Source organism: Nelusetta ayraudi, unplaced genomic scaffold, assembly GCF_046127955.1.
Source record: "Nelusetta ayraudi isolate G7.1 ecotype Tasmania unplaced genomic scaffold, CSIRO-AGI_Nayr_v1 ptg000135l, whole genome shotgun sequence".
Taxonomy (NCBI): domain Eukaryota; kingdom Metazoa; phylum Chordata; class Actinopteri; order Tetraodontiformes; family Monacanthidae; genus Nelusetta; species Nelusetta ayraudi.
The window spans coordinates 2288562-2307987 of record NW_027466185.1 but is presented as its reverse complement, the minus strand read 5'-3'; the positions used below and the strand labels follow the sequence as shown (position 1 = coordinate 2307987).

At 44.4% G+C, this 19426-nt stretch overlaps 1 protein-coding gene across 4 annotated transcripts in view; it reads right to left on the bottom strand.

Moving 5' to 3' along the window:
* Positions 1–4117: 4117 nt before the first annotated feature.
* gramd4a (GRAM domain containing 4a) overlaps positions 4118–19426 on the bottom strand; it is a 39033-nt gene continuing 23724 nt past the window's right edge. For 3 of the 4 annotated variants that reach the window (XM_076011514.1, XM_076011518.1, XM_076011517.1), the window contains 15 exons: positions 18870–18931; positions 17038–17176; positions 16498–16523; positions 16177–16268; positions 15520–15611; positions 14742–14790; positions 14554–14625; positions 14421–14464; positions 14218–14327; positions 13028–13182; positions 11370–11514; positions 10696–10789; positions 9298–9388; positions 9114–9182; positions 4118–7232 (listed from right to left, as the gene is read on the bottom strand). In XM_076011514.1, coding sequence (XP_075867629.1) covers positions 7122–7232; positions 9114–9182; positions 9298–9388; positions 10696–10789; positions 11370–11514; positions 13028–13182; positions 14218–14327; positions 14421–14464; positions 14554–14625; positions 14742–14790; positions 15520–15611; positions 16177–16268; positions 16498–16523; positions 17038–17176; positions 18870–18931 — 1351 coding nt within the window. In that variant the 3' untranslated portion in view covers positions 4118–7121. The remainder of the gene's footprint in view (positions 7233–9113; positions 9183–9297; positions 9389–10695; positions 10790–11369; positions 11515–13027; positions 13183–14217; positions 14328–14420; positions 14465–14553; positions 14626–14741; positions 14791–15519; positions 15612–16176; positions 16269–16497; positions 16524–17037; positions 17177–18869; positions 18932–19426) is intronic. The other variant, XM_076011516.1, reaches the window with a different exon arrangement.

Here is a 19426-nt window from a genome sequence, read left to right as displayed (position 1 = left end):
TTTAGTGGATTAGCACATAAGGCGGCGCCTGAATGTAGAAACAGCTGAATCCTCTCACAAGAGTGGATCACCTGCAAAGAAAGAAGAAATTAAAAATTCCTGGCTTTTTGTTTTGTTTTTTGCTATAAAAGGGCGTCAAGCAGCTATCTTAGAATAAAATACAATAGAATGCCCTTGCAAAGAGAAGGAAAATTATATTCATGATAAAGAAATTGGGGGAAAAAAATATTTATAGAGTAAAAAAGGAAAATTAAGATATTTATATTTTATGAATAATTGGATTATTTAGTTATCTGCATAATTCTGACATAATAATAATAATAATAATAATAATAATAATAATAATAATAATAATAATAATAATAATAGCTTCAGCTCATTATCACGCATGAAGCTGCTTATTTGTCTCTGTCTCTGCAACTGACGCAGATTGATAAAGGCAGACAGACCGCTCCTTTTGTTTTTGAGGAATGGCAGCGACGTGTTAAATTGTGTCCAGAGCTTCCCGATGGGTGAGTCAGAGGACGAGCAGATGGATGATGCTCGCGGGGAGACCATTGTCGGCCGTGTGAGTCATTGTGGGCAAAATGAGACTGCCGTCCTACTGGGAGCTGCATCGTTTCGCCATTTAACTAATGACTGATGGACAGCCCCCCCCCCCCCCCCCCCACACACACACACACACACACACACACACAGAGGTCACCTCAACTCATCACAGCTTTACAATCATATACTGATCCCCACTGTGAGTGTAACCACAGCTTGTCTGACACCTGAGATTCTCAATAAATTCTGATAAAAACAAACTGAGCGAGGAAAGCAAATTATACTTCAGCGTTGCACTCATTAAAAGTTATATTTAAAAAAGTGCACTATAACCTTTATAACCTAGACTTGATCTTCCGTCTGTAGACCAAAACCAAAATGATGCACAGGGGAAAAAAATTAATTGAACATTTTCGACAGGCCCCCCAAAAAAATAAGAAGCCATATTTGATACGGAGCAGCAGCTCATTAAACTGCTGTGTGCCTGGGCCTTTGGGTGACATCATCATGCCGCTCTGCTCTGCCTCCCACTGCTGCAGCAATACAGCTCTCTGGCTGGAGAATGACGCCACCTGCTGCTAGTCTCAAATCTGAGTGCAGATATTTGCAACACAGTTGCCGGTGAAAACCCACACACATGCAGGTTTTGGTAAAAGTTCTCTGAAAATCTGCAGTTTGTTTGGTTTGTTTTTTTCCAACGTGCACAATGGTGGGGATTAAAAAAAAAAAAAAAAAAAAAAAAAAACTTTATGAGTGTCGTACAACAACAGTTTCATGGAAATTACGTTGGATTACATTTCAAAATAATATGACGAGCTGTGTTTCATTCTCATGGCCCAGTTCGCGAACAGAGTGATGACAGGCGGGAGTGCGGGGGCTACAGGGCGGAGTGACAGGTATTTATGCGAGGTTATTAGAAGCTTGTGAGTTTTTAAAAAGAAAAACACCCGTGCGTCAGATGGCGGGTGACCTCCATGTTAGGCGACGCCCCCTCTGGGTTGACTAAATATACTCGGCTATCCATCAAGCCGAGCGGCAGGGTGGGACGGAGGGAACGACCCTCCGAGGTGTCGTTTTCCGAGTGACACCGACTTCATCAAAGTTACTGCTACCTTTTTTTTTTTGTTGTTGTCGTTTCCCCAAACTGGAGCAACGGAAACGTCAGCTATCGTTCCTCCGACACAATACACACCTCTTTAGAGCTAAACAAAGACTTTTGTTAAGCTTAAAATGTCATGTTTTCAATCGAAACATAAGAAAGCTCCAACACGGAAACCGCTTTTGGAGGAGAAAGCTGTAAGCAAGTTGTTAAACCCCCGCCCGAAGTTTACTGGCTCACTAATGGTGCGTGGTGCCTTCAGAATAGGGTTGCCACCTCCCGTCTCAGTTCATTACGGGACAGGTTTTTTAGTTGCCTATGGGACAATCGCGTATTTTACGGGAGGGCTGGCAACCCTATCTAGACCACAGACGGAAATCAAAAGAGGTTTTGCCATTTTCCCTAAAAAACGGGACAAATTGTGTCCTGGGAGGGATTTTATTTTTCCCGGGGCAACCCTACTTCAGAAGCATCAAGACGACGAACAGGAATCGCATGTTACCTTTCAGTTATGTTTGTTTGTGCTTCGTGACTGAGATTTTCCCTTGTGGAAAACGTCGACTCATTTTTAATTCATTCATTTTCATTCGACACATACGACAAGGTGGCCGACAAGGGCCAAACACAATACAACTGCCCAATGCGCCTTAGTTGGCTAAAACAGCTGCAGGTATGGAAACAATACAAATGCACAAACACAAACAAAAGTCTAAACAAGGTACAAAAAGAGGATCGTGTGGCAAATGTAAAAAAACAAAACAAAACAAAAAAACGTGCCGCAACACATGAAAACATACTTAATCATCAAATGCGACACAGAGAAGCGATGCAAAACACAACAGATGCAAACCAACAAACGGAAAAAAAAAATTAAAAAAAGAAAGGAAAAAAAAACGCTGCATAAACCAGTCACTACAACAAGAAGTGCTCCAAACCTGCAGAAATCACATTGCCGTGCTAAGTCGTACCTTCCCGCTTGTCTGAAACACCGCCAGTCAGTCCTCCTCCTTGGCCTACCTGTGTGCTGTTCCATTGAGTTGTTCCGCTCTTCCTCTCAGTGCGCCCCCGCAGGTTTGGAGCACTTCCGTTGTAGTGACTGGGATATGCAGCGTTTATGTTTGTTTGTTTGTCTTGTTTGTCTTGTTTTTTTCGTTTGCATTTGTTTTCTTGGTTTGCACCTGTTGTGCTTTGCATCGCTTCTCTGTTTGCAGCGCATTTGATGATTACGTATATGTTTTATGTCTTGCATGTTTTTTTTTTATTGTCGTTTGCACCACGATCCTCTTTTTGTACCTTGCTTACACATGTGTTGTAATTCGCATTGTTTGCATACCTGCAGCTGTTGTCGTCAACTAGGCTGCAGGCAACTGTGTTGTGTTTGGCCCTTTTTGGCCACCGTAGGATACCTGTGGTTTGAAGTCTTCGAGTGACCTCGTGTGGCTACATTGAGGTACTGCGTCATGCCAACAAGAATGTTCCTGTCAAGCTGACTGTTTACATTGCGAGAAAATAAAAACAGCCAAGACCGAAATACGATAAATTAATTTACTTAAATTAAGAAAATGTACATGACATCATCCTTTACAATAGACACGTCTTTTTAAAAACTTTTTTTCCGATGTACACGTGAATTATTTTTGTACAAATTCCTCTGACATAAAAAAAAAAAAAAAGAAAAAGAAAAAGAAGAAGAAAATGGAAACCCGTTACAGCAAGTCACAACGAGTAACTCACACAACGACGGTTATCACTTTGCGGCTAAATCACTGTCCCGAGTTTGACGTGTTGCTACTCTTAGCACAAAACATAACCCAAACTTTTTCTTGATTTAAAAGTTTTTCTTCCTTTTTTTCAATGCCGACATGAAATAAGATTATTGGTGTAAAACATGTCTAGAATCCTGACGCTCCTGTGGAGCATTATCTCGCATCTTGACAGAATGGGGAAAAGCAGCTCAAACGGACAGGAAGGTGAGGGCTGTGAACGCAACACCGAGTTAAAACTGGTCGCTAAGCCCATTACAACGTTTCAAAAATCAAAAAATATAATCAACATTTAGGGAGTTCTTATTTTAATAATGTGATCAAATTATGGTAAGGGTCGTTTTAAAACAAAACAAACAAAAAAATCTAATAATGTATTTCTATGAGGGACCAATAGAAGACTGAATATGCTAACTTCTTACCCACTGACTAAATACATTTCAAACTGTAGGTTTATTAATACGAAGTTCTAGAATTGAATGTGTGGATACCACTGTGTTAATTTTAAGGGTTTACCATTTTTTTATTTAATGGCAATGACTTGCTGTATTGTGTTTGAATCTCGCAATATGTAAACTCGGCAACAAACAAGCCAAAAAACGGTTACTAAAAGTGTAATATTGGTCCTATCTTACCTCGCCTGGTAAGCTGCTAACATTAGCTCCTATTTAGCATTGAGGGCATTCAAGAACATGAGTGAACAATGTTTTGTCAATTTAAATAGCAAAATTTATTTCTGCCTCGCTATACACTCCAAAAACGGTGCACCAAGTTGCAGTGGACAAAGTCAATAACACTGACATCGTCTCTGCTCAGCTACACAACAATCCAATGTGACAAAGTGCTACCATGTACGAGATTCCGAAATAGCGTGTTGCTGCTTCGACTTGAGTTTCCTCGTGAGTTGAACAGAGAGAAGACAGAGCCAGTGAGTGCTGAAACATTCAGTCAGTGACCAGTCATCATAACTCCGGAGACAAAGGAATTCAAACTGGGTTTAAAAGGAAGAAAGAAAAAAAAAAAAAGCCAATTAACAAAATTACAGCTAATACAACCTTCTGTAAACATGAGTGTACGCAGAACATGGCAGGCAGAAAATTAAAGATTTGGCAAACAAAAAAAATTATAATAATCAAAAAAAAAAAGCTAAACATTTAGAAGGTGATACATTCTGTGCCTTATTTGAGCTTAGCCTAGCCTGCAGAGCTAACAAGTAAAAGCTTTAAGACTATGACATTTTTGTTGTTTTACCAACAGTCTGAAAAGTTTCCTTCTCTCCCGCACCTTCACAAGTCAAATGTATTTCTAAACTGAAATGGAAAAAACAACATGTCAAAAAGGCAGCCTGTTAACAGGCCAAATCATTTCAATGGATGGTCAAAGAAAAGTATCCATTTTTATTGAATTTATACAACTAAATAATATAATATATGCTGATCTGGTCCGTTGCTCACCAAGCAACTTCATATCCAGGTCAGCTGATTCTAATAACACAGGAGGAGACTTTAAGTGAAACTTGGATATTTTCTGTCTGAAGGGAATCCAACAGAAAACAATTCTCTTAATTTGTGACACAAGTACGACGTTGATGGTTTTACCAAATATTATCCAGTGTAAAACTAAGAAGAATAAACAGACATTTAAAGGCCCCATACTGTGCAACATTCACTTGGCCAATGGGATCTACATTTCATAAATTGTGCACTAAAACACAGTCCGTATAAATAAAATAAAATAAAAAATACACCCTTTGTGACATCACAGGGGTTTTTTTGTTTTGTTTTTTGAGGTTGTTGTAATTGGCCCTTCTAAGGGTGCTCCACTGGAGTCTAGCATGAAAAGTAAATATCTGAAACTGGTGCTGATATGGGGCCTTTAAATGTCAAGGTCTCCTGTTTGACTGTGCGGCTTGCACTGCTGGGCAGGAAGTAAGTGGAGGAGTGGTAGAAGCCCCTTGACAGCCTCCTATTTCTGAGTCTCAAAAGCCGTTTCCACAAAACACACTCCAACTTCTCCTCTAGTTTGGCATTATCTCCGTACACCTGAGCCGTCCTGCAAGAGCAGAGACCTGCTCTGGTCTTGCAAATGCAACGCCTTTAAATAAAGTGACGCTGAACATGTCCACTAGGTCTTCCTCTGTACACCTTTCAACAAGGAAAAAGGAAAATGATCGGCAATGAGACACATGGAGAGGGTCTCTGCTCCACAGGGGGTGATAATAAATGACGCATAAATCATGTCTACGCTAGCTCATAATCCTGGTAGTCTCATTTCAAAAGTCTGACGTGTGCTGTGAATCCTTTATTTCAGCCTACAGATGTATCTTCAAATAGCCCGACGTGCTACTCACAGATGTTCAAAATTGATTTCAAATTTCTAATACAAAGAATTTAGTAATCTAGCAGATATTGAAATTTCTTCTTCTCTGGCCAGCTGAGGGACTGTCTGAGTGATTTGAGCCACCGACTGCGAACTCTATTGACACCTGCAGGACGCGACCTACATTTGTTCAAGTTGTAATAAACTGCACGACCTGACCTCCACTGCTACGTGCGCCAACGCCAACCTTTGTGGCTTCCAGCGAAATTATTCACTCGTTTTCTGCAATTCCAGTTAAAGTGCGGGGAGGCTACTCGGACGTTCCGTTCACGTACAGCGCGGAAAAGAGGAGCTCGGAAAACAGAATGCGAGCGGGAAAGGGCTGTGAACGCTGAAACCACCTAACAACGGTTGTGCACTGGCAGACCAGCAGTTAAAACATCTGAAGGCGCTGAGTTAGTAGCAACATTACACAAAAAGAAAGGCATTTTTTTTAAAAGAAAAAAAAAGAAAAGATACCCAGAAAATTCACACACACACACACACACACACACACACACACGTACACTGAGACAGATGCTGAAGCAGCTCAGAAAGACTAAAAGCACAGAGGCTGCCAGTTTGTGGGAAGGGAAGAAAAATAAAAATAGGGGGGGGGGGGGGGTAACAACAGAAAGGCTCAGCGTAATTCAAGTGGCGATCTGAGGATTTCACAGCTAACAGGCATGAAAAATAATAATAATAATAATAATTAACAACCAAACTCACAGTTATTAAGTAGCCACAGAGCGCACAAGAGTTTCTGAAGCTGTAACATACACATTTTTGTCTCTGATTGTACATCTTGCTGTTTGTTGTCACGGCCACAGTGACACACTCTCTCACACACACATACACATACACACAATCACTCCGCCAACTCTGGGAGAAGAGGGCGGGCTGAGAAAACAGCAACACACACGCACGTACACACACCGCACGCACGCACGCACATGCAAACACGGACCAAAATAAGTCAGGAGAGCAGTCAGTCGATCAGGTGGGAGGAGAACCAGCCTCCTCGCCTGCTGTCTGCTGATAGAGTAAGAAAAAAAAGAGGAAAAAAAACAGGTCCATCCTTGCTAAAAATCCTTGCCTAAAATCCTGCCTGTGGAGGCCGCCACGCTCCAACGCATCCCCTCCGATGTGACCTAAACAGGAACTCTACTGATTAAAGTTGGCCGACAATCATCACTGAGCAGGTCGGCGGAGAGGAAATCAGAAGAGAGGGGTCACAGAGAGAGCCTGGTTAGGTTTTTTGTTTTTGTTTTTTTCCTCCCCTTCATTTCTTTTTCCTCCGGTCTTGTTGAATCTCAGGAGGCTCCTCCCCCTCTTCGGGATGCGGCCCCGGTCTAGAGCTCGGCGCTGGCTGGAGGCTTGGAGGTGGTCATGATCTTCATGTACTGGGTGAAGATGGCCTCGAACGCCTCGTCCCGGTGGATCATGGCGCCGAACACCAGTGGCTGAAAGAGACAGAAGCGCATGGTTATCACCATGCGGCAGTGTTGGCGATGAGCTTCCTGAATAAAGTTCTGGACGTCCGGCTTTGGGGTTTAGTGTTTCGGAACTAATCATGGAGACCCATTTAAAGGTCCTGTGTGTAAAATTTGCCTTAATTAATGATTTCCATGTTGATAAAAGCTCAATATACTGCCCATCAATACATTAATAAAACATATATTTGCAGTAGAATAAAAGTCATTTATATATACACATATGTGTGTGTGTGTGTGTGTGTGTGTGTGTGTGTGTGTGTGTGTGTGTGTGTGTGTGTGTGCGTGCGAGCGCACTTTCATTAAATATCAAGTCCCATTCCTACATACACATTCCTCTGTATGGAAAATGTTTTACGTGGACAAAAAATAAATAGTGGCTAATTTCAAATGTATATCATCGCATTTAGCATCCACATCGGTGTCAGAAGTTAGAGGGAAATGATGTTACCAGGATGTTACCAGGAAGAGTTAGCCTCAAACCTCAAAGTCTGTACTGTCACAGCCCACCTGACAGTGACTTTCGTATTTAGGGTGAGTGCTTGTGTCCTCACATAAACCAACAAAGAAGGAGGAGGACGAGGTCTCCAGGTTTGTGTGCACAGGCCACCGTATCTCACTGGCAAGCTCGGGAGAGGGAGGGTGAGCAAAAGACCGCTGCCATCTAAAATGTAACCACTTGATGCGCAGTGTCTTCTCAAAATCTCTGAAAATGACACACTTGACCTTTAATCCACTGCAGGCTTCATTCCTGCATCTAGTGGTAGAAAAGCAACACAGCTGTAGATAAATAGATCTGGTTGTGATATAAGAAGCACCTCCTGCCTTGTGACAGGTGTCATACCACAGACTGGAGCACATCTGAGAAAAGTGTCTCGGAGCCCTCAGTGGTGCTGAGGCGGTAGATGCCCCCCGCCCCTCTTTTCTCTCTCTATGCCAGTCACAACAGTGCAGAGGCCAAAGCTAAAATATACTGTATGTTTCTGTGCAGCCAGGAAAACTGCAAGATTTGGACAGTAACATGTAGTGAGTGACAATTTAATATTCCAGTCAATTAATATTCCAGTCATGCAGTCAAGTCTGCTTTGGTGCTCATAGTACTTAAATTGATGGTGAGAGGTATTGTATTTTATCCATTTTGTATGTTTAATTATCTTTAGCGAAGACAGAGACATTTAATAATTACTAAAAAATAAAATCTCTGTAGATCTAAAGAAAATATATTTAGCAATTTGTCCACAGTTTCCTCCAAAACACAATTCCTGAAAAACAGCGGAAGCCTACCTGGGGCAGCCGTTCGATTCTACTGCTAGTGGCGGCGCGTGAATAAAAAACATATTTGAATAAAGTGTCATTTCTGTCAAAACTTACAATGCAGTCCAAAATCTAAGGCACTGATCAGAAGAGCTGTTCACACATACAGTACAGCAACAAGTCACTGTCTACAAACAATAATAATAATGGTGGCGCAGTTGCTAGCACTGCCACCTCACAGCAAGAGGGTTGCAGGTTTGATTCCGGGCCAGGGATCTTTCTGTGTGGAATTTGCATTTTCTCTCTGTGTCTGCCTGTGTCTTCTCCGGCTTCCTCCCACACTCCAAAAACATGTATGTGAGGTGAACTGTAAACTGTAAATTGTCTGTAGGTGTGTATGTGGGTGTGAATGGTTGTTTGTCCCAATGTGGTCCTGCTGACTTGTCCAGGGTGTCACCCTGCCTTCGCCCTATGATAGCTGGGATCGGCTCCAGCAGACCCCCCTGGCCCTGAGCTCAGAAATAAGTGGGTATTGAAAATGGATGGATGGATGGATGGATGGATGGATGGATGGATAAATATATCTCCATGTGGTACCTTCTGAGTGGCCGGCGTGGCTATAGAGATGCCCATCCCACTTCCTGGTAGGACGGACAGAACTTTGTACTGCAGGATTGAGACAAACAAGAAGATGTTAGTTAGTTTAAAATGCAAACTCTATGGCAAACTTTTTTTCTTTCTTTTTTTTTTCAAGAATAACTTTTTTTTTTTCCCAAGTTACTTTTTGTATGTCGGTGATGTCCACCAGCTTGATGACTTTGTTCTTCTTGGACGATCCAGACCTGGAGCTGGAGCTCTCGAAGCAAAGGTAGCTGGTGGACACAACAGAGGCCATTCACACAAACATGCAAGTACACTGAATACTGAAGAGAGCCAACATAGGGGGAGGGGCCTAAATGCCTAAACGTAAACTGTCCCCACTGTCCTCCAGTGACCGACTCCGCTACTTCACAGGCCACCTTGTCGGCAGCTCCGCTGGCTGCACGGGTAGAAGTGGATCCTCCTTTGCCGCCAGCGGGGGGCGGCGGTGCGACGGTAAAAGGTGCCCTCCTGAGCAAAGGCGTCCCACTTACTAGGGATGCACCGATCCGATACAGGGATCGCTATCGGATCCGATATTGAATAAAATTCTAGATCGGGTATCGGTGACAATGAGCCGATCCAATGGCCCGATCCATAGGAGCAGTTCCGTTCTGTGTATTTCTATGCTGTGCGATGCGAGTGACGTCTGCGACAGAGCAGCGGCCGTGCGGTTGACGCAGTTGACACGGTTTTCAAAGTGGAGCGAGCGAAAGGATCCGCCGTCTGGAACTACTTTACATTACCTCCACCATCAAACTCCACGGCTACGTGCAATATCTGCACCGTTAATGTTCCGATACACATACTGGAGGACATAAAATATGTCAACGCATTTAGCTTTACAACCGATATCTGGAGCTCCGACGTTTCCCCCAGTGTCACTTTTGAGTTTAACAGCACGCTGGCTGGATGAGAGTTTCCTTCCACGCGGTGCAATGTTAAATGCAGCGAACTTTCGTGGGTCACACACGAGCGAGGCAACTGCCGCGAGCCTGAAGGATATGTTTTACAAGTGGTAAATTCCGTTGAGCGAAGTCCATGTGATTCTGAGGGACAATGCCAGCAACATGAGAAAGGCGATGGACAACATGGCAGTGCGTAGTGTGGGCTGCGTCGCACATACAATGCAGCTGGTAGTCAACGAGGGATTTCTCTCACAGCGCGCAGTGAGTGATGCCGTTGCATGTGGGAAAAAAACACATTACCTCTGACTTTTAATTATCTATTTATTTTTACCAAGCTATTGAAGCTGTTTACTTTGAATATATGCCATTCAAGCAAGACTTTGACAAAGCTAGAGAAGCTATTTGTTTATTTTGAATTACTGTACTGGTACACAGTATTAAATAAGGTTTTCAGTACATCTGGATCATTTTATTTGTTTTTAGAAAATGAGGAAAGTCTGACATTGCCTTGCACAAAAAGACAGTTTTTTTCTAAACAACAAGACATCATTTGTTCGGCCGATACTAAACTTCAGATATCGGTATCGGTATCGGAAGTGAAAAAAGTGGATCGGTGCATCTCTACCACTTACTTCTCCGTGACGTAGAGCACTCCGTTCCTGATGTAGTCCGTCGGCATCTTCCTGTCCCTGTTTATCAGGCAGCACCTCCAGCCGTTCTCACACACTATAAACGCAGGAGGGGAGGAAAAAAGCAGGACTGTGAGATTCGATGGCAGCATTGTGGCCGTTTCACTTGCAACCCCACAGAATTATTAGAATTATGACACCAGAGGTGGGGAGAAACAAAGGACAAATACTGTGTTACTGGTATCTGTACTTTATTGTAGAATTTATTTTCTTTTTACTTTTACTCCCTACATTTGGACATAAATATTTGTACGTTGAACTCCTTATATTGGAAAAAAATGCTCGGTACTTGTTGTGTGTGCATATATATGTTGTTGAAAAAAAATGAGTATTAAGAGTAGCAAAGCTGTTAAAAATGATGCTCATCAAGACCTCTGACCTCTGGTCAGTTCAGACCAGATTATTCTATTGCAACTTTTTGATTTTTGCAAAAATTATCAACAGATGTATTGCTACATTGAAGGATTTTCTTCTTTTTTTCAATTACTTTAACTTGAGCAAAGGAGTTGAATCAGTGCTTTTACCAGAGTATTTTTTACTTTGGTACAAAATGTGAATACTTTTCTACAACTGGAATTAATACTGTATGCCGCTACTGTCGCAGTGGCCGCACTCACCTGACAGGGGGCGCTCCGACTCCTGCAGGTTGAAGATCTCATGGAAGGCTCCCTTCTTGGTGCTGTGAGAGCGGCCCGTCTCCTCCTCCCTGTTGACCCCGCACGGGACGGCGGTGAGGCTGCTCCTGGAAACCACCGGCTGGACCTGTGTGGGGGCGGGCAGGACGAGGTGAAAATGGCAAGACGAGGGGGGGGGGGTGGAAAGAACATGCAGGTGGAGAGAGCAGAGAGCAGATGGTGTGATGATGAGGGAAGGAGAAAGCAAAAAGATCCATGAGTTTGGATTGTTTTTTTGTTCTGTTTTTTAAAAACCATGTGCCATCGCTTGAGCTTCTCCAGGATGCACTCTCAGGGGGGTTTCATGAGCTAGGAGCGATGTGGTACAGCTCTACGCACACTGCTAGCTACGAAGGTGAGACAGCACTCCTCCTCCTCACATAGCGTCTAAACTACTGGATCCAAAATGTCAACAACTTGGGAAGGAATTTTGCACAAAGATGAAGTTCATGACTTGGACGAGGAGCCCACAGGAAACCTTTTGGCAAAGAAGGGCTTGTCCCTTTTAAAAACTAAGAGGTGATTGGACAAATCGTCCTTCGGACACTTTCCAAGCACACCAATCAGAATTTGCCTCCGTCAGCAGAACAGCTCGTTACCATTTCCTCTCGGTCAAGGAGAGACACTCGACTGGATGCCAGAACTGTTGAAACGGTTTTCACCGCATCACCGCTTTTGATTACAGCTAAACCCCGCCTCTTTTTCCTGACAGGAAGCCGATTGGCTCGGTCATATTCTGGCTTTTACAAAGCACCTTTTCAAGATAAATCAGTGAAACCCAACACTGAAATGTCAGCAATGTGGGTTGGTGAGTGCAAGGCGAATAATCAAAGTCACTATTGATAATAATTCAGTGGGTGAGGCATTCTGATCCATTCTATTTTAAAGACATCTAGCTGACATACACACAGGCGCACACACACTTTGGGAAGAGTGCACTGCACTCCTGGCAACCGAAGGGAAAGCCTGGCAACCAAAGGGAGACACACCAGAGTTCCTACCTTTTCAACAGCAGAGGGCTGAGAGAGAAACGACAGAGGACACCTGTGACAGAGCCAAAGCAAGGACGCACGCAGGCGAGAATGCACAGCACACACACGCACACACACACAGACACACACAAACTTTGTGGTGGTCAAGGCACAGTTGTGACGCACTAGTGACAGCAGGATGATATTTTGATACATTATCGATGTCTTCTGTCTTTATTGGCCAGGCTGCAGGGGGCAGATCGGTGGCGGTGGGTGTGGTGGGCGCTAAAGTCACACTGCAGGGGCTGGAATCTTGCCAACATGAAAGATTCAGCATCACCTGAAGGTCAGGGATATTTTTAACCCATTCAGACCGAAGGCGCCTTTTGAAATTGGTGTTTGAAAACCGAGCGAAACTCAAGCGAGAAGCAAGGAGAAATTTCCTGCGCTTATTATTTTCTGCATGACGGTGATAGAATGAACCATCTGCGTTACATCAGCATCGTGTCGAAGAAAAGATGCTGATGTCCCAGCTGGCACTCGAGGGAGAAACACTCTGGTCTGAATGGCTAAAAGCATCTTTTTTAATCGCAGTTTCCTTCTCATGTTTGAGCTTTTGTGTGTTCTTACCCGCCGCGACACGGTGGCGTTGCTCCTCTCTTTGAGCTGGGGGTCCGTCGGGAGGCTGTGCCACACGATGTAGGGCGTGTCGTACTTGTCCCGCAGCTTCGGACAGCTCTTGAACAGGAAGTCTATGATAAAGAACTTTATGCCGCCGTACAGGCCTACGAGGACAGAGGTCAGACACAGACGCGGAGGCGTGAGTGGAAGAGAAATCATTTCGTTATTTGATGGACCAACGTTTTATGCCTTCATTGTGTCAGAAAAGACAATATGTGGGATCAATATGTGGTAAAATTGAAATACAGCATGGAAATACTTTTGCGTGAGGCACACCCAGCGCTATGCATATTGGCTCTCTTTAGCAAAACACCTCAGCTAGCGTCATCTCTTCATCTGAAAAACTGCAGGATTCCCCAGAAAACAGCACATTTTGCCTGACGTTCACAGCCGAGAGTTGTGAAAGTAAAAACTGTGGAACGACGACTGGCAGGGGCTGAACCCACTGAACACACGTCGAACCGCTGCCACTTTTTCTTCATGCGCACTGGAACCAATAACCATTATGTCAATGTTGCTCTACGTGTCGCCGCTTGTCAGCTAAAGCGCCCCCTGGTGGGTGAAGTAAAATCAACAGAAAAGCCGCACCTTTGCATAGGCTGCATGGTTCAAAGCGTGGGGAAAAAGTAGCGGCTTATAGTCCGGAAAATATGTATATACATACATACATACATACAAACATATGAGTGTGTGTGTGTGTGTGTGTGTGTGTGTGTGTGTGTGTGTGTGTGTATAATATATATATACACATACACATACTGTACATACATATATACACATGTATATGCACATATACTGTATATAAACACATATTTATATATACATATATACACGTATACACACACATATATACACACACACACACACACACACACACACACACACACACACGGTTCAGTTCAGCTCACTGAACAGAACCACCGCGTCGACAGCTAATTCTCCTTTAAGCATCGTCCGAGAGCGTTTGGCCCTGGAGGATATCGACGTCCCGGTCCCCACAGTACAGTTACACAAGACGTGTATGAATGCACTTGTTTGTGCGCATGTGGGATTTGCGTGCAAGAATGTGCACTCTCTCTCTCTGTCACGGCGGAGGAACAAAAAGGGAGCTTTGTCCGCGCCGCGTTTACGTCGCTCACCGATCATGAAGCCCATGAGCTGGTACGGCAGGACGCAGGAGCTGACGAACGCCAACCACAGGCAGATGTAAAGCTTCCTGGTGCTCTCCGGCTGCACCCACATGAACAGGCTGACACAATGCAGAGACGGAGAGATTAAAAACTAATCAAGGAAAAAAATCCACTCTACTTGACGCATTGAACAGGACTTTGGGGTCACCTACTTCTTGATCTTCTCCAGCACGTCCGCCATCTTGCCGAACAGGTTCTGTAAAGGAGAGTTTTGAAACACACAGCGTTGAAGCCTGGCGCCGCTTGCTTGCGGATGCTAACGTCCGGGGAGGTGCGCGGAGCTACCTGTGCTTTCTGAGCCACGTCGAGCACCAGCTGGAACTTCTCAGACACCGTCAGGTCTTCCTTTGGAGGCTCCTGAGAGAACAAGCCCATATATGTATGAATGTATGTATGCACAGTATGTATGTATGTATGTATGAATGAACTTTTGTATGCATCGCTGGACACACAGGCACTGGAAGTGGACTCACCATGGGTTCGGAGACCTCAGGCACTATGCTCCACTGGATCCTCCAACCTCTGCAGGACAGAAAAATGAAGATTTGTTTTTGGGTAATTTGGCTTTCCACTACAAATTACAATGTACTTAAATAAATAAGAATCTTTTTTTCACTAGGCAGATAGATTCCTATTTGTATGCAGCACAGCCGTAGTCTCAACTTGGAGTGTGGAATGTTTTCTTTTTTTCTCCATCAACAACTTTCAAGCCTTTGCAAAGACTTACACAGGTCCCAATTAAGCAGGTCACTGAGATTACATTTTCTGGATTTTTCCCAGGATCAATGGAGAGGCAACTGAATAACAGAGCCAACTTCAGTGTGAGCTACGGTAACAAGAACTTATGTGAGGCCATAGGGTATGATAAGCTTGTTGACAAGGTTTGTGTAATGGCCCTACTGCAGCTTTAGGTTTTTCACTCCACAATGCGCCTTGTTGGAGCTGCAGAGACACCACACCCGCTGTGGAGTGAATGTGCAAAAACAAAAACTAAAAGCCTAAAACTGCAGCGTTTCAGTGTATATTTGCAGTGGTAGACAACAAAATGTATAAAAATTATTTGACAAAATATATCACCCCAAAAAAAAAATGTTCATGCTGTACGATGTGTCTAATGGCTGTACTGATTCTCTGAAATACAATTCCATGCTATCCCAGGTATGAAGCTACCTATCGAGCAAGCCAACCAATTCATTTGCTGAAAAAAACCTGTTGCGACAGGTTAATAACAGGGAAGATGAAGCAGTTTACCTGGCGATGAGGTAATTTAAGGACAAGCGCAGGATAGCCAGGAAGAGCAACATGGGGATGGCCCAGCCATGCCAAGCTGCATTCATGTAGATCTGTGGCCCAGAGAAACATGTCCCATTACAGTTTGTTTATCAAGGTTAGCATTGTACGTGACGATTACAGCTGCAGCTGTCCATTATTCTGTCGATTACTCAATTGAACAATAGCAAAAATATGAAAAACTGTATTGAAATGACAATGAAATGAAATGATAAACAACTTGCCCTAATATATACACACCCACACCAATGTTCAGCAGAAGTGATTTCAATTAATGGAATTTTGATTTAAGAAAACTACAATCTAAAAACTTTTTATTCATTCATTGATTCCGAATAACTATGCACTCATACTTAAAAATGACTGGCCAACATGCTTGTCTAGCCACGACCTTGACACCCCGACACTCCCGTCAAAACGGCTTCATCAGTCAAGCTGAAGCTCAGAATCTCCATTAGCAAAGCCACCAGAGACCATCAGAGGACGGTTAATGTGGTGTAGCGGAACAGTGGGCCTTCAACGCGGCAGGCGCTCAACGTGACGGAGGTGGAGGTGTGGTTTGAGAAATGAGGGGGAGGGAGAAGGGAGAGGAGGGGAGGGAGAGGAGGGCGTGCTCACAATAAAGGCGATCGCCGAGGTGTAGACGGAGTGCCAGTTGGATAAGGCGGAGAGGTTCCTCATGAAGTTGGTCACAGGTCTGGCTCCTCGCTCTGGATAGACAGCAGACGTTTTGGTTGAACAACGTACAGTTTAATAATCATCATCAAGAATGATGGGGAATTACTGAAGTGCTTTTTACACGTCCGTACTGTGTACGGCAAAACTTCCGGAGTTAGTTTCAGGGTTGGCTAAAACCTGAACCAGGGACGTTTATGTAAGAACTGCGCGGAGCTGTGGGCGGATTGTTTTTCTTTGCTTCTGTGTATTTGGAATACTTACTGAGTCGCCTCATGTTTTCTGTTAACCTGGAAGAAAGGGAGAATGAGAGAAAGATGAGGGTGAAGTTTTTTTTTTAAAGAAATGGTTGTGACACTTTGGCCTTCACAAGCCTGGCATGACTCACACTCGCACACAAAGGATGAGTAAAAGATTGAAGAGTAAAAGTAAAACTTTCCAGCTCCCTGTGGTCCAACCCAACACCTGGAGACCAACTCATCACCAAAGAGAGCTCAAAATTGCAACTGAATTTGGCAAATTATCATCTTTATTTATTACAACGATAGTTTGTGTCATCTGCTGCAGAATCACCGAGGGTTTTGTTCACGTTTGTTTCACACACGCCGTCAGACGTGTGTTGTGTTGCCGTGAGAGCAAAAACGTTGCAACTCATGGCAATGGCAGCCTGCTGCTGCCGAGCCACCCGACATCTTTGAACAACTGCAACACGATCGATGCCTTGGGGCGGACGTGTTGAGGCGTTTTTCCACAGCCGCCTCCTCCGCCTCCTCCTCCTCCTCCTCATCTTCCTCCTCCACCCACCTCTTAGCACTTAGCGGCTCCTCCGCCTCCACCGTGCTCTCCTCCGGCTGGAAACGGAAATCCTCGATGTAAACCCCGAAGCGCTCGTAGAGCCACTTCTGCAGCCGGGAGCTCCACACCTCCTTCTGCTGCTTGTCTGCTGAGGGGAGAACCAAAAGGTGCGCCTCAGTCTCGGGAGAAGGGAAGTTCACGAGGTTCGCGCAGGGCAGTGCCAAAGGCTTAGCTTTTACATTTTTGACTGTTGGAAAAATAACATTTGAGCAAGAGTTTATATGTGCCTTCACATAATGATCTCACACACACACACACACACACACACACACACACACACACACACACACACACACACACACACACACACACACACACACACACACACACACACACACACACACACACACACACACACACACACACACAGGCCATTTACTTTGCAGGACACACAATTCAATTCAATAATTTCAATCATTTATTGAGCAGACACGGTAGAAAGAAACAATAAAAGAAAATGTTGAGTGAAAATGATCAGTTGTCATTTAAAGCTTTGCACCAGAAGCAGATGAGCAGAAATTAGCCAGTGTGTGGTTGAGTTGAAGTCCACTCAGCTGGCACTCCGCTGGGCACCTGCTCATCGACACTAATTGACTGCGGTCGAACTGAGTGAGTTCCACTAGACCTCCTCCCTCCCTCCCTCCTTCTCTCTCTCTCTCTCTCTCACTCCCTCCTTCTCTCTCTCTCTCTCTCTGACAAATCTCTACACGCTGCAATAGTTAAAGGTTAAACGATGCATCTGCAGCAGAACCAAAACGGTTTCAATGTGCAGCCGCCGCGGCGGTCAGAGGTCGCGTCTCACAGCAAGTGGAAAAAAAGTGTGAGAGTGAAGAAATTTCACACGCCTCAGAGGTTTCCAGCCTTGCATATACATAGAACTTGATTCAAAGCAAGGTTGTTAGTGCGTAAACAACCAGTGCGGGTTGGATAGTTTATTCATTTCCTTTTTAGAGACAAACTGAAACCCACCTTCAACGTGAGCGCACAGCCACATCTGCCCCAGATAAAGTGATCTACAATTATAACCCAATTTCCAAAATTAGCCTCTGTCTCTCTCCCTCCCACCCACAGCAACCCCCCCCCCCCCCCCCCCCACACACACACACACACACACACACACACACACACACACACACACACACACACACACACACACACACACACACACACACACACACACACACTTCAAAGGTCATTGGAAGTCAAATAGCGACACTTTAACCGAGACAAGAAAGTGTGTTTGAGACGCACGTACGCACACACGCACACAGACACACAGACACACACAGACACACACAGACACTTGGCTGAAGTCCTCTTTGCAAATGCGGAAGAAGAGCCTTTTGTTTGTTAGATTTCTTCTCCACCTTTCATTTTCAAAAACAACTGCGCCTGACCAACTTCTTTATTTGCAGAATTAGCGACGTGCTTCCGCTGCACTGAGGACGACTCGGCCATCAGATCTGTGAAGCGATGACGCCAATGAACCTCCGGAAGAACAGCAAGTCTTTGGTTGGTACAGCTGATCCGGACGAGGCTGATTAGCTCTTAATCTCCACGCGTGGACGCCGGCCACTGCACATGCTCCGCTCTGGCCAGTGACCTCTAGCAACCTCAGCCAGTGCCGGCCAGCAGGCAGGCAGGCAGGCAGACAGCCGGCCAGACTCACTCCTCTTAATTTACTCGCACCCCCCGAAGGAAGGCGAGCCTTCGCTTCCTCCTCATTTCCTGTATCTCATTTCCCCCTAGAGGCCCAACTTCCTCCACTTCCAGCTTCTCACCTGTGCCATTGTTCGAGGGCGACTGCTGTTTCCTGGGAGGCTGCGGCGGAGAGTCCTCTAGCCTGGAGTGGGAAGAGATATGGAGAGAGGGCCAGAGAGTTGGAATTCTTTCAGTCTGAGAGCAGAGAAGATATTTTTCATACCAGAGAATTGATAAAATGAACCGTGCTCCCCCATTTTTAAATAAAAGTCTTCATAAGAAGCATTTGTGATGAGTGATGTGATTCTTTTAGAAAACACTGCGCATACCTGATAAAAATGTCCATTTAAATACTCATCTCTATTTTACAACTCACAGTTGGTCCCTCCTGGTCTTCTGTGTTTTGTTTTTTCCCCCTGGGAAGCTTTTCCAGAGTCCCATCTCAAATTCATTGCAATTTAACCTACCACGGCTCAGTGTTTAAAGGAAGATGACAGGTAATAGAATCTAACAAAACGGCAGCAAGGTGGATGAGCTAGAATTCAAAACTAATGTACCAGTACTGGTACTAAATTCATCTGTGGGCAAGGTAACGGAAAAGGAGCGCCGTGTGTTAAAAATCACAAAAGTGAGTTTT